The sequence below is a fragment of the Petaurus breviceps genome, unplaced genomic scaffold (assembly GCF_028583685.1).
Source record: "Petaurus breviceps papuanus isolate PSGF00001 unplaced genomic scaffold, PetGlider_PUasm1.0 138, whole genome shotgun sequence".
Lineage (NCBI taxonomy): Eukaryota > Metazoa > Chordata > Mammalia > Diprotodontia > Petauridae > Petaurus > Petaurus breviceps.
In genome coordinates, this window is record NW_027185694.1 from 30,995,108 (window position 1) to 31,010,810 (window position 15,703).

Here is a 15,703-nt window from a genome sequence, read left to right on the forward strand (position 1 = left end):
TTCTGCAGGACTTCAGAGAGAAAAAAAAACACGCTCATCTGTTTTGATCTTTGCTTTCACAAAAGGAGGGCATATAGTGCTTAGAGATTTCATGGATATGAAGTTATCTCTCACTCACATTGACTCATAGGTAAATGAGTCAAACCTAAATCAGACCTACCTTAGAGCCATTTGCCTGCATTGAACTTAATTATTGATTATATAGCACTTGATTAGAAAGAAAAGGGACGGTCACCTTCATCTTTTTTTGGTTTTCTTTTGTTTACAAAGCACACTCTCTGGGCAGGCTGAAAATGGGAAGCAACTGTTGGTCATCAATCTCTTTCCTCATAGGGCTGGGAAGAAGTATTTTCCATAGGTTCAACCTTACTTATCCTGGGTCAGCAGACTAGTTTGGTCTCCAATCAGTACCTCAAACTCTGACCCCCTTCTGAGCTCTAGCTCAGCCTTCCCAACTGCCTTATGAATTCTTCTACTTGTTTAAACTGCTAAGCCTCAGACTCAACATGTTTTATGCCTCAAGTTGAATGGAAGTCCCTTGAGGGTAGAAACAGTTGAGTTTTTGTATCTCAAGAAACTTACATGTAGTGGATATTTTAAAAACTTGTTAAATTGAATCAACCAACACAAATATTCAAGACTAAGACTCTATCCCATTTGGACAAATGGTCAAAGAATATTGAACTTACCTTTCCCTTCCTTCAGTCACCAAGCATTTATTAATTGTTCACTATGTGCTAGACATTTTGTTAAGTGCTAGAGAGTCACACTGTTCCTGACCCCAAGGAACTCACATTCTTATCAGGGGAGACAACATGCAAACAACTATAAATGTACAGTATTTACAGAATTTACTATAGTACTGAATTTACTATAGGGTAAATGGAAGGTAATCTGGGAGGGAAGATACTAGCAATATTGAGTGGGAGAGAACCTGTGAAAGGTTGCCTTCAGAAAGTGGGCTGACGTAAGGGAAAAGAGAATTCTAGGCATGGGGGACAGTTGGTGAAAAGGCAAGAGTTAGGAGACAGAATATTCTATTTGAGGAACAGTAAGAACAGTAAGATCCAGTGTCCTAGGATCATTAAGAATGCCAGTATCTTAGAATCATATAGTGAGTGGAAGGGAATAAAATATAAAAGACCAGAAATATAGAAAGGGACTAGGGGATTTTGTTTTTTGTCTGGAAGTAACAAGGATGTATTGGAGTTTATGGGGTGAAGTGAAGGGAAAGTAGGGATTAGGAATTTGCTTTAGGAAGATCATTTTGGCATTTGAATGAGGGATGGACAAGAGTGGGGAGACTCAAGGTAAGGAGATCAGCCAGGAGATTAATGTAGTAGTCCAGGCTTGTGGTGATGAGGGCCTCATACACAAGTGATGGTTGTATATAAGTGGAGAGAAATACAAGAGATGTTGTGAAGGCAGAAAGTATAAGATTAAGAAACAGATATGTGGGTTGAGTACAGGAGAGGATGACCCTAGAGTTCCCCTGATGGTAATAGGGAAGGTCAGAAGAATAGAGGATTTTAGGGAAAGATATTGAGTTCTGTTTTGAAAATGCTGAATGTGAAATGTCTATGGAACATTTAATTCAAGATTTAATTTAAATCAATTGGTGATGTGAGATCAGAGGTCAGGAAAGAAGTCAGAACTGGATATAAAGATCTGGGAATTATCTGTTCTGAGTTCAAATGTGGCCTCAGACATTTATCAGCTGTGTGAAGCTGGGCAAGTCATTTAAATTCTGTCTCACTTTCCACATCTGTAAAATGGGAATAATAACAGTACTGTGCCTCTCAGGATTATTGTTAGGCTCAAATGAAATAATAATTTTAAAGCACTTAGTACAGTACCTGGCACATAATGAGTGCTATATAAATGTTAGCAATTGTTATTATAATTATTATTCTCTGCATAGAGATATATTGAATCTAGTGGAGATGATGAGATCATCAAGTAAAATAGAGTAAGAAGAGAAGACCCTTAAACCTATTCTTTTTCTTTTGTTCCCTTTTTTTCTCAAAGGCAATTGTTATTTAAGTGTGTTGGCACGATCATGCCTTGGCATGATTTTTGATTTTCTCTTTCTCTCACCCCAAATTGAGTTGGCTCTGCTTCTATAATATATCTCACATTTGTCTGTTCTTGCAATTCTAATATAACTATTGTCTAATTGTCTTACTATGTCTAATCTTACTACTGTCATCATAGTACAGGTACTCATTATTATCCGCAGGAACTATTGTAATAGCCTCCTAACTGGTCTATTTCTCTCTAATCTCTTCCTGCAATTCATATTTTACACTTTTAGCAGATTAATCTTCCTATAGCTCTTCCTTGATCATACCATTCTTCTGATCAAAAGCCTTCAATTTTTCCCCATTGCTAACTGGATAAAGTCTAAACACCTTAGCCTGGCATTAAAGGACTTTCACAGTCTATCATCAAACTACTCTCTTAGTCTTCTTTTGTAACCACGTATTCTTTGCCTCAGTCAGACCTAGTAACTTGCTATTCCTCATATAAGCTTTGTGCTTTTCTCCCTCTGTGCCTTTGTAACCTATGCTTGTAAGGACCTGCTACCCTTCTCTACCTGTTGAAATCCTACCCATAATTTGGATCTGATTAAAATGCCTCTACCTCCATAAAACTTTTTTTTTGATATTTTATGTATAGACATTTATGTTTCTGTATAGCATTGTATATACAGTGACAATTGATGTTTTTTTAGTTATTCAGTTTAGGTTCCTTTTCTGGTTATTGTGTACATTTTTCTTGTGGTTCTGCTTATTTCATTTTGCCCCTATTCATAAAAATCTCATGTTATTCTGAATTCCTCATATTCAGTAATTCTTCCTGCACAGTAATGCAGTTACATTGGATCCAATGAACATTACATTGATATATAATAGTTTTTTCAGCTATTTCCCAATTGATGGACACCTGTTTAGTTTTTAGTTTTTTTGTTTTGTTTTGCTACCACAAAGAGTTCTGCTACTGCATTTTTTGGGGGTATGTATTGGACCTTTGTTTCTTTTTGGATGCAGTAATCATAACTTTTATTTTTAATTCTATTCACCAATATACTCTAAGGTAAAATTGGATTATGTAGATTACTTGATTTGGGGAGCAAAATACAGCAAACTGGTTCATATATGTCAATACTTTAATATTTCATGTTACAGCTCTCAGGCTTTCCATTCACTGATGCCCACCCCTTCTACATACATCCTGTCCATTGCTAACTGGTTCATGAATTTACAGGGTTTTGGACCTGGAAGACATTTTGGAAACCTTTTCATTTTACTGATGAGGATCTTGCTTTGTAGTTTTCAAGCACCTATGTTCCATTTTTGCTTTGCAGTTACTTGTGTGCATACAGAATTTTTCTTCTATTAGAGTGTCAGCTCCACACCATGGCAGTGGAGAGCACCTTACTGAGTCTTTGTTAACGTCACCCCATAGCACAGTGTTCTATGCTCAGATGCTTCATAATGACTGCTGCTGATGTTATTGTGGCTGTTGTTGTGCATGATGATGATGAAATTGCTTGGGGCCCAGAGAGGAGAAGTGACTTACTCCTGGTCACACAGATTGTTAGTGACAGTCATCATTAAACAAGTTTTCCGACTACAAATTCAATTCCTTCCACTGCTCCTAATCAATTGCTCAAACTCTTCCTGTTGCAACCTTTTCCTCTTCCTGTTTTTTTAAAATGTATTTTCTTTTCTATTTAGCGAACTTGATTGTTTTCTGGAACCGATTAAGGAAGTGGCCGTTGGATGACTAAAACGAAAGGGAAGACATCCCTTTACAAAGATGGCAGGCTGCATCCGCCCTCTACCAAGATGGAGGTTGGGCAGGTGGAGTCCTTCCAGAGCACTCACATGACATTTATGGTCCCGCCCCTCCCCTGCCCCGCACTGGTTTCCCCCACCCGCCTCCGATCTTGATTCCGGATTGGTCCGGTTCCGGCACTTCTAGCCGGCCTGGTTGTGGGGTCGGCAACGGGCTCTCGCCACTTCCGGTGGGGAGGGGCGGTTAGGGTAGAAGGCATAGTGAACGGCTCCGGGGGAAAGAGCGAGAGGGATGCGCTTCGAGATGGTGCCGGCGCCGGAACTCCGGACAGCTCGGCTATAGCCGCGGCGGCGTCTCCTTTAGCCGGGCAGCGAGCTGAACGCCACGGCCACAGAGCTCTTCTCCCCAGCCCCGCGTCCTCTGGGAGCCCCGCACGGACCCCGTTCGGGCCTGCCCGCCCCTCCCTCGAGACCTGGACTTGAGCTTCCACGGCCGCTCGGCTCGTAGGCCCGCGGGCTACGGGGCCTCTTCGGGAAGGGAGAGCGCGCCTGCTCCCCGCAGCCAGCCGGCGCGGACCGGACCTCGGCGGGGAGTAGCTAGGCAGCCAGCTAAGGCTAGGCCAGCTAGGGAGCGCCTGGGGCAGGATCGAGGGCCGCTTCTGGCCCGGGAAAACCCACCCACCAGGCCGCGGCCTCGGCTCTTGCCAGGGTGGGGGCCGCGCTAGACCCGGGATTGATGTTTCCCGGTGTTTTTTCAGTCTAACTTTGGGGGTGGCGGGCGTGTGGGTTTTGATGAATTTTCCTGGGGGTTCCAATGGTCTGATGTGCCAGGATGTGGGATTGAGGAGGGCGTCCGTCTTTTAGAGGGCCTGGGGTATGTTTTGAGGAGTTGGTGGCGGTGGGGGCATAGTATCTAATTTAATTTGGATGGGTGGGGGAATTCCCGAACCTGCTTTGGACCATGACATGAACTGTGAGAGGGGGACCCTTAAGCTCAAGAGTCAAATCACCTGAAAGGCCTCCTGGCCACCATGGTAAGTTGTGCAGCATCAACCCTCTGAATGGAGGTGGGGGAGGGAACCCTAGTGTGCTGAACCATCATTCTTCTGTGACACAACAGGGGGAGGGGAGTGGTGTGTGCAGAGCATGCCTGGTGACACACATGCGTGCAGGATAGCTGCATAACGCAGAGCCTTTTCTCTGGGCTGTCTAACACGTAGCTGAGAGGATGTGATCCGTGTATCCATGTTTGGTAGGGAAAGGCATTTGCTGTAATTTTTGGGTCATAAGTAGTGACAGAAACACACTATTTGATCACTAGCTTCTGCAGTCCTGTATTGAGCTGCTGCATAGAAATAGGGTTTCTGTCTGCCCTCTGGGAGATTGCAGTCTATCTGACTAAATGCACAAGTAGATTTGCGGGGATAGATGCTCTATATTGCATTCCTAGAAACTTGACATTGAATCTTGGCTGTACTGATTGAGCTCAGCCAAGCACCCACCTACATTTGGGGATTTTGTTCTAATATAAGGGGTTGGAAGGGTGACTACCTTTTGCATAATTATATAAATGTGAAATACTTGATACATCTTGATCCTGATTTACCCCAGGTGAGTCAAGGGGTTTGTTCTTAAAACTGAAACCTTTGATACAAAGGAGGAGTTTGCAGTGATGCTGAGACTAATGGGACCATGCTAGCCTTTTAACAGTCTTTTGCTTATGTCTCTGGTTTCTGGGGGATTTCTGGGGATGGAGACTGCCCAGTGCTTCAGGATCCATGTCCTTGTTTCAGTCCCTAGCCAATGGCCTCTGCTCAATGCCTTCCCTCCATTCCTCTCCCAGGAGTTATGAGACAGTGGAATTGTCCATGGAAGGCAAGAAAGCAAGTGGATCATTTTTGGGGAGTCTGGATGTATTTCTCTAATTCCTCTCCTCATCTTTTTTGTGAAATGACAAGGCTTCAATATGTGTTTCTTTCAAAGACCTTTCCTTTTATTATTAAAACTAAGAACAGTTTTAAAATTTAAAACTTTGGCAAGGATGCTTGAACCTTGCTTTAATACAGATTATTTTAAAACTTAAAGCTGCACTAAGACTTTTGGAGCATTCTATATTTTTTCTAAAGTTATGTATCATTACATAAGACTAATAAGGTTGAAGATAGACTGTAATCAGGTTTTTTTTTGTTTCAGTTAGATTAGGGATCTCTTTTAAATTCTTCTCTAGAGTTCGTGTATCTTGTCTTGATTTGCAAATTTAGATGAAGGAACTATAATTTATTAGCATACTGGGCCACTTCATCGTATTTTCTGTACCTTTCCTCAAATCAGTATTACTGATATTTGGTTCTTGGTAATGAATGCTTATGCTCCCCTGAAGGACTGGGTTAACTGAAGTTTTGTGCAAAAATAGATTGCATATTTAATGTGTTTTAATAGTGCATGAAACACTGAATGAAAAGTCCTATGTTATCAAGAAATTTCTTTTTTTGAATAGCTTCTGCTGACCATTGTTGCGTATGGTCCTTTGTTACTAAGGCAAAACTAGAGTTGAAATTGCTTAATATTTTTCATGCTGCTTTGTGTGATGTGATGATTTGGATATTGCTATTTATAGTAGCAGGTTTATTTTGTTGTTGGTCATTTTGGTGAGTGATGCAGAAAAGTGTAAAACATATTCTATGGAACAATGAAGACAGATGATCTAGTTCACCCTTCTTTTACAGACAAGATACCATAATCAATAGAGAGAGATACAATTACTTGCTTATAGTTAAAGTAGTGACCAGTCTGGACTAGAACTCAGATTTCTCAACTGAAGTCCAGTTAGTGTTCTTTCCTGATATGAAAATGATAGAGAATGTTTTGGATGTTGAAAATTCAAATGATAATAATAAAAGAAATGTCAGTGGAGACAATAGAACTGGAGATTTTATGCTGTGTTTTAGCCAATAATGTTTTCCATCTATATATCTTGTATTCGCCTTTTATGAGAAGGAAGAGCTGAAACTAGCAATTTATTTTGCTCCAACTGCTCCCACAAAGCAAAACAAAAACAGTACATTAAGGTGAGTTATACTATAGGTTTAGCCAAACCTCCTACATTTACAATATTGTGCAATAATTGAGCTACATGGTGATTTCCTTGGTGGTACTCAGGTCCTGAAATGCCTTTTGAATCAAAGAAAAATTTACTTGCATTCATTTTATTTTTAAGTTTAAGAATATTTTTCATATTCTTTAAAAATTGATGAACTATATAATATTTATATTCATTTCCAATTAAACATTTGTACCTTCCTTTCTCAACCATTAAGGAGTTCAATGTAGGTAAACTGAAAACTACCTGCTCCTTAGGTAAGATAGGACTTCAAGGTAAGGGCAAGACAGAGAAAAGCATGATATTCTTAGAACAGAAAGAAAATACCATAGTTTGTGGCTGGGAGCTAGCTGTCTACAGGAATCCTTCCTAGTAGTAACCTGTCAGTATGATTTACAGCTACAGATTAAGGTGCTTCCCTATAGATCATCTGGAAGTCACAACATGAAATATAATCATGAAAAATAATCTGTGTATTTGTTATGATACCTTGCAAGAAAGACACTCAGCTTGTCATTTAGGCACATTAGACAATGTGAGTACTTAGAGAGTACTATGGTAATGAATCAGAAGGATCCCTTAATGAACTCTAGAAAAAAGGAGAGGTTCAAAGTAAACTAATAGCATTGTTTCTCTGTCAGTGTCTGAGAAACAGGGTATCCTATTCTAGTTGATTTGATCTTCATTTTCATAGAAATAGCCCTAGAGTAGAGAAGGTCAGTAATAATACGGCTCATGTTTCAATAGCACTTGAATGTTTGTGGAGTGTTTTTACCTAACAACCCACTGAGTGTGGATGTTATTTACATTTTACTGAGAAAGAAACTGAATCTTTGAGACATTGAGTGACTTTGTATCTGAGGTGCGATTCAAACTCAGGTCTTTGTGAATCCTAGTCCAACATTGTTCACTGTGTCATTATATTTGTTTCTCATTTACATTGTCTCAGCTTGATTGAAGTTGAGATACCTTAAGAATATTCGTGTCCATTACTCTGCTTCTTTGATAAGTAACTTTATAATTTAGTTCCTGGGTAGATTTACTGCCTAGGAAGAAAATGGGTTTTGTAAATGACCAATCCTGGTTCTTAAGCTAAGTATATCATCACAGATGAAAAAGTGATATTCTGGTTTAGAAATCACCATATTGGGAGTTTGATTATTTTTTTATTAACTCCTTAAGGGCAGGGACTGTTTATTTTTTTCTTTGTATCCTCAGTTGGGCATTTTTATAAGGTGCTTACTAAATGTTTTTGATTACTTTGTAACTTCCAAGAACCTGAGCACCATACCAAACTGAGGGTCCATAGTCCCTTATTCATTAGATTGCTTGGCTTAAAACAAAAGTTATAGAAAATGTTTTAATGGGGCGGCTAGGTGGTTCAGTGAATAGAGCACCAGCTCTGGAGTCAGGAGGACCTGAATTCAAATCTGGCCTTAGACACTTAACACTTACTAGCTGTGTGACCTTGGGTAAGTCACTTAACCCTAATTGCCCTGCCTTCCCCCCTCCTCCCCCAAAATATGCTTTATTGATGATTTTTCAGATATTAAGCCCAGAGAAGTATTGTTGAGCAAAATGAACCAATGCATTGGCCATGTTTGACAACCTGTATCTCATTTTGCACTTAAATCCATGACTTCTCAGATGAAGGAAATATGTTTATTCTTTAGTCCTCTGGAATCAGGAGTGGTCATTACATTGATTTCATTGTTGTTTTGTTTTATGTCAGTTACATGGTACGGTAAAAATAGTACTGGGGCTGGATTCAGAGTTCCTGGGTTCAAATCTCAACTCTGACATGTACTGCCAAGTACTATACAATTGTATTATTGGGCAAGTTAATTTTCGTCTCTGGGACTGTTTTCTGCAAGAAGATTTTGGACTTAGGTAGCTTCTGAGTTCCTTCTAGAGTATTAAGTCTGTGAATTTCTTCATTTGAAAGCCATTCATATTCTTTGACAACTTAGTTATTGGGAAATGACTAAGTTTTATATACTTGTACAAATTCCTTGTTTATCTTGGGTATCAGACCTTTATCAGTAATAGCTGATGTGCAGATTTTTCTTAGTTGACAATTTCTCTTGTTCAAGTTGTGTTGATTTTGTTTCCACAAAAGGTTTTAAATTTTATATAATTATTGTCTATTTTGTCTTTATTATCACCTCTATTACTTAAGGATTTTACCCAATTATAGATCTGAAAGGGATCGCCTTAAATTTTACTCTTAAGTTTTTTTTTGTACCGTGATCTTTATGTTAAGGTAATTTATCAATTTATAGCTTGTTTTGGAATACAGTATGTTACTCAAATTCTAATTTCTTTCACACTTTTCCAGTTTTCTCAGAAATTCTTTTGAAATAGGGAGTTTTTGTTCTGGCAGTATTCTTGGATTTATTGCACACTAGGCAACTATTTAGTTGCTTAGCGAATTCACAGACTTATATTTTGAGTCCAGATACAGAGGAATCGGACTGATATGTTTACTCTATTTAGCTGAAAGAAGAGGTCAGAACTTAATTAGGATGGTGAGTTAGTATGACACCATGAAATAAGCATGGCAAGGGGCTAAGTACTGGTGGTGTTAAAACCCATTTTCACTACTTAGAAGCTTTGTGACTTTGGCCATCCCCAAATTTTTTTGGACTTTAGTTTCCTCATCCATTTAGGGTTTGAATTAGATGGTCTTGTCGAAGGCCTAGGAATTGATGATTCTGTGATCCCACAATGCCTGCAGCTGACAAACTGCTTCCCTGTTTTTGACACTACAAAAGGTTATAAACATAGCTGATGGAAGCTTAGCTTTAGAGGCATCCGTTTTAAAGGATGGGTGTCTCATGTCTGGGAAGCATTCTTTGCTCAGGTGCCAGCAGTGTGGGACAGGGGAAATAAAGAGCATTGGGGGGACAGGGGACTGAGGTTTGAATTTCAGCTCAGGAACTTCCTTTTTGTGTGACCTTGGAAATGTTATTTAACCTCTCTGGGCCCCTGTTTTTCCTCATTTCTTAGGTGAGGGAGTTGGATTAGATGACTTCTGAGGGCCCTTTAAACTCTTAATTTGTGCTCTGATAGGAGGAATTGATGACAAGTACGATTGCCTTTTTGGTTTTGCAGCCCTAGTGCCTAACTATGGTGCTTAATAGGTATATGTTGAATTGAAATATGTGAGCAAATCTTCAGCAGGTTCTCATTAGTGCATGCTAACTCTCTTTGTTGTCTGTCAACTGCATTTTTATATAGTCTTGGTATCAATGGACTGATGCTTTAACTTTGCAACACATGATTGATCTATGTTAAAAAAAAACATAAACTAAATGCAGTCTTAATTCTTTGGTAGCTCAGTGTACTGAATGTGATTTCTCCTCATCTCTCAAAAGGTCAGGAGCACTCCCCAAGCTCTGGACAAAAGTCCCGATAAAATATTTATTTGTTGGTATTTTTCATACTTAAAAATAATACAGTTGTACAATTAGAATTAAAAAACCCTTTAAAACAGCAACAACAACAAACTATTAGCCGTACTTATTCAAATTAGGAGATTTTGGATGTAGTCCTTCCTCTGCCACTGATTAGATGGGTTGTATGACATTGAACTTTTGTTTGCTCATATGTAAAAAGAAGGGGGTTTAACTGCCTTATTTTTAATGTCATTTCCAGCTTTAAAATTCTGTGATTATTGGTGTTTGAGGGATTGGGTCCAAGAATTATAGTCTTTTATTTTTTGTGAATAGTTGTTGGTATGTGACCTAGTAGCATGTGCCACCTGTTTCTACCCTTACACTGGCCCTATGGTCCTTTCCAGAAAAGTAGGTGATAGTCTTTAGCAGCCTTAATATTATTTTATATTGGGGCGGCTAGGTAGCACAGCGAGTAAGAGCACCGGCTCCAGTGTTGAAAAAACCTGGAGATCGAATCCTGGGCTCAGACACTTAGCACCCACCCAGAAACACCTGGCCGTGTAACCTTGAGCAAGTTACTTAACCCCAATTGCTTAGGGGTGGCCAGGTGGCTCAGCGAGTAAGAGCACCGGCTCCAGTATCGGGATGACCTGGATCAAATCCGGGCTCAGATACTTAGCACCACACCCAGAAATAATAACTCGCCGTGTAACCTTGAGCAAGTTACTTAACCCCAATTGCTTAAAAAAAAAATATTGTTTTATATTTTTCTTCCTATGAATCAGAAGAATGGACTACTAATAGATTTAGAAGTACTTCTTTGCTTATTATTATTATTCTTTTGTCTTTAGGTATCTAGCTCTGGGGATTTCTCTCAGTCATTTATTTGCTTTTGATTTAGAATACTGAAAAATTTTTTTTAAATGCTTTATTAACTTCTGATTTACATCATTCGTTTCCGCCAGATTTTGAGTTACAAATTTTCTCCCCGCTTTCCCCCCACCCATCCCCCCAAAACAGCAGTCCCACAGGATATCCCCACCTCCAATCTGCTCTCTCCCACATTTTCTCCCATACCCGTTTCCACTTTTCCAGTGGATCTCTATGCCTCAGTGCCTGTATATCTTATTTCTTAATTATATGTAAGATGGTATTAATAATAGTATACACACACACACACACACACACACACACACACACACATATATATATTTGAATATTTGATTTTAAAACTTTCAATTCCAGATTCATTCCCTTCCCCCCCTGCCACCCACCCCCACTGGGGAGACAAGCAGTTCAGTATAGGTTGTACATGTGTGGCTAATGCAAAACAATAACATAGTCGATACATTGTAAAAGACTGACCATATTTCCCTCCCTCCTATCCCACCTCCCACTTGTTCTATTCTCTACTTTGATCCTGTCCCTTTTCAAAAGTGGGTGCTTCCAACTTCCCTCCCCCCCAGCCTGCCCTGCCTTCCATCATCCCCCCTCTCATCCCCTTCCCCTCCATTCTCCTGGAGGGTGAGATCCCCTATTTAGTGTGTATTTCCCTCCCTCCTCAAGCCAGATTCAATAGGAATAAGGTTGACCCATTCCCCTTTGCCTTCCTATTCTTCCCCTCCATTGTAACCATTTTCCCTTGCCTCTTATGTATGAGATAGTTTGCCCCAATCTGTCTCTCCCCATCTCCTCTCATTATATTCCTCTCACCTCTTAATTTCACCTTTTAAGTATCATCTCTTCCTGTTAAATTGGTCCCGTGCCCTCTATCTATGTATACCTGTAAATGTATATACACACATTCACATATGTATTCATATGCCCGCATACCCTCATATAAAGACATATATATATACATATATATATACATATATATATATATATTTCTAATCCCTTCAACTACTGAGAAAAGTTTCATCAGTTACAATTATTGTTTTTCCATGTAGGAATGTTAATAGTTCAACTTTAATAAGTTCCTTATGATGTCTTTTCCCTGTTTACCTTCTCATGCTTTTCTTGCTTCTTGTATCTGAATGTCAGATTTTCTATTCAACTCTGCCTGTATTCCACTGAATGACCATATTTTCCCCTGAAACATGATACTCAGTTTTGCTGGGTAGGCGACTCTTGGTTTTAATCCCAGCTCCCTTGACCTCCAGAATATCACATTCCAAGCCCTTTGATCCCTCAGTGTAGAAGCTACCAGATCCTGGGTTATCCTGATTGTGTTTCCACAATATTCAAATTGTTTCTTCCTGGCTGCTTGTAATATTCTCTCCTTAATCTGGGAATTCCGGAACCTGACTATAATATTCCTAGGAGTTTTCTTTTGGGGATCTTTTTCAGGAGGTGAGATCGGTGGATTCTTTCAACCTCTATTTTACCCTCTGGTTCTAAAACATCAGGGCAGTTTTCTATGAGAACTTCCTGGAGGATGCTTTCTAGGTTTGGTCATGGCTTTCAGGTAGTCCAATAATTTTTAAATTGTCTCTCCTGGATCTGTTTTCCAGGTCAGTGGTTTTTCCCATGAGATATTTCGTGTTGCCTTCTATTCTTTCATTTGTTTGGATCTGTTTAACAGCATCTTGATTTCTCATAAAGTCATTAGCTTCCATTTGCTCCAATCTAATACTGCAGCAATGATTCTCCTCAGTGAGCTTTTGAGATTCTTTTTCCATGTGGCAAATTCGACTTTTTAAGGCATTTTTCTCCTCATTGCCTTTTTGAGCCTCCTTTGCCATTTGAGTTAGTCTGTTTTTTAAGGTATTATTTTCCTCAGTCAGGCTGTTGACTCTCATTTCATAATTTTCTTGCATTGTTCTTATTTCTCTTCCCAATTTTTCCTCCACTTCTCTTATCTGCTTCTTAAGGTCCTCTATGGCCTGTAACCAGCTTGTATTTTCCTTTGAAGCTTTTGGTACAGGAGTTCTGACTTCACTGTTTTCCTCCTGTTCCATGCCTTGCTCCTGCTTGTCCCCAAAATAGGAGTGTAATGTTGGAATCTTCTGTCTGCTTTGTTTCCTTTGCCTGCTCATTTTGCCACTCAATTATTTGACTTTTGGGCTTCTTGCCACAGTAGGACTCTGCCACCAGACAGGGGAGTTTTTGTCCCAAACGCTGGGGTTTTCTCAGCTGCCAGAGTTACTAAATGGGTGCCCTCTCTGAGGTCTCCACACGCTCTGGCAAGCTGGACACACACCCCAGGACCTCCACCCTAGACTGCAATCCCGATCCAAGCAGGTTAAAGCAAGAGTGATTGATTACTGGTCCCCCTACACTCTGCAGGCCAGGAGCTGAAGGCACCATGTGGTGCTGGCAGGCTGTGCTGGCGTCTCAGCGGTTTCTCGCCCCGGGGGTAAAAGCCACACACTCCCACTTACTGGATCCCAAAGTCCAGACTGCACTGGCCTCTCACCTTGTCCTTCGCATGTATGTGTTGATAAATCTGGAAACGGCCACAGCTGCTGTTGATCTGGGGGTCCCTCTGGCTGGCAGCTGGTCTGGGGCTAAAGACTTGGCGTGGTGCTGGGCTCGGCTCCCAGAGCCCTGCGCTGGCTGATTCCTGCCCGCCTGCCGGGCTGTCCTCAGCGGGAGGTTAGCTTCTCTGTGTCATTTTGTGGGTTCTGCAGCTCCAAAGTTTGTTTAGAGTCCCCTTTTTACATGGATTGGGGAGGGTGGAAGCCTGAGCCGCGGGAAGGTCGTACTTCTACTCCGCCATCTTGGCCTAGAATACTGAAATTTCTAGATTGGAAGTGTCACCTTTTTAGATTTTCATTTGGCCAGTACTATATACGTGACTTCAGTGTCTGTCATCAGGGAAAAGAGGCAGCTAGTTATGTCTGTTGGGGGTTTAACACCAGTTTATAGTATTTACATTGAAAGTTGAATCATTTGCCAAGATCTCTTGTTTAGTGCCTTCCTCTACATCTCTATTGCCACTTCTCTCTTTCCTCAGGCACTAGCAAGCTCTTGCCTGCCTTATTACAAATTCTACTGCTTCTTGAACTCCTAATGTTTTTAGTGGAGCTCCTCTTAGTGAGCCTGTATACATCATTGCAAAATTGTCTGATTTGTTGATAGCAGTTCTTTGTAGCTTTATATCTTATCACATCTCTAGTGCCTTTTACAGGCCTTTCCCAGGCAGCCTTGGGCCACATTACTTCTTTGGTTTCCTCTTTTATTCCTAACCTTATTTACCTTTGCTCATTTCACTTCCATCTTTGACTTTCTCCAGCAGATTGTTACATGCCTTGAATACCCTTCTTTTTTCTCCCATGATATCTTCCTGGATTGGTCAGAAAAGAGCTGACTTCTTTGGGAATGCCTAGCTAATTCTCTTGGTCTTAATGTCACTTTTACCCCAAAAATGCATTGTCATAAAGATGTAAATTCTGCTCATTGATTTGCATTATATTTTTATAATTCAGTAAGTTAGCACATGTAAAGCACTTTGCAAAACTTCATTGTGCTATGTAAGTGCTCGCAGTTATTATTACTTGGCACTCTTTTGCTGGCTCTGTGACTCCACGTGTATATTTGAGTTAGAGTGTAGTTTTCTAATGGCTGGGACCCAGCTTGGTGGTTTTTTTTTCCATTTATTTATTTTTTCACTTGGCATAATAATATGTGCAGTGATGTGTTTTTGATATAGTTAAGATAATTTATTAGAAGGTTATTGGGGGATCTTACTGGGAAGGATGGAGTACTAGGTAAGTTAGGCTTTATCTTGTCTTGTCTTCTTGTCTATCTCAAGGCTTCTCTCTTACAGGAGAAAGAATAAAGTTTCCCAGTTAAAGGCCAGATTAAGTGAGGGCAGATACACACGTACAGATTACTGGTGCCTTCACTTGGTTTTGGTTTTATGTACAGAGCTAGTTTTCATTTGTTGCTTTTCCTTTACCTAACAAGAACTGGATGACAGCTACCCAGGATTTTCAAGTTCTACTTTGATGCAGACTCCTTTTACTGTTATCCATCGGTAGCCATCTATTTCTTTTGCATTTGAACTTGCCCTAAGAGGCTGTAAGAAGTGTGCCTTTATCTTTTGGAGAACAATTTTCTTTCATCCCATAAAACACATAAAGCTTTAAAAATGATTGTCTTTTGGCATGTATCTTCTTTTCTTTGTAGAAGTAGGGGACTACCAAGTTGGAACATGGCATATTCTGCTAAACCTGATTAATGTGTTGGTTGATTTTGCCAAACTGCCTTTTTTCTTCTTTATTTTATATTCTTTGTTTTAAGGAATGGCTCTCAATGGGCGATAGGGAGGGATATATATATATATATTTTTTTTTTGCTTTTTGGAGGGCAATTGGGGTTAAGTAACTTGCCCAAAGTCACATGGCTAGGTTTTGTGTGTGTGTGTGTGTGTGTGTGTGTGTGTGTGTGTGTGTGTGTGT

At 40.1% G+C, this 15,703-nt stretch overlaps 1 protein-coding gene across 1 annotated transcript in view; it reads left to right on the top strand.

Annotated features, from left to right (window-relative positions):
* Positions 1 to 3,955: 3,955 nt before the first annotated feature.
* The window catches only part of XPO6 (exportin 6), a 143,953-nt gene continuing 132,205 nt past the window's right edge, over positions 3,956 to 15,703 (top strand). Inside the window, exon 1 of the mRNA XM_069064132.1 lies at positions 3,956 to 4,834. Coding sequence (XP_068920233.1) covers positions 4,832 to 4,834 — 3 coding nt within the window. The 5' untranslated portion in view covers positions 3,956 to 4,831. The remainder of the gene's footprint in view (positions 4,835 to 15,703) is intronic.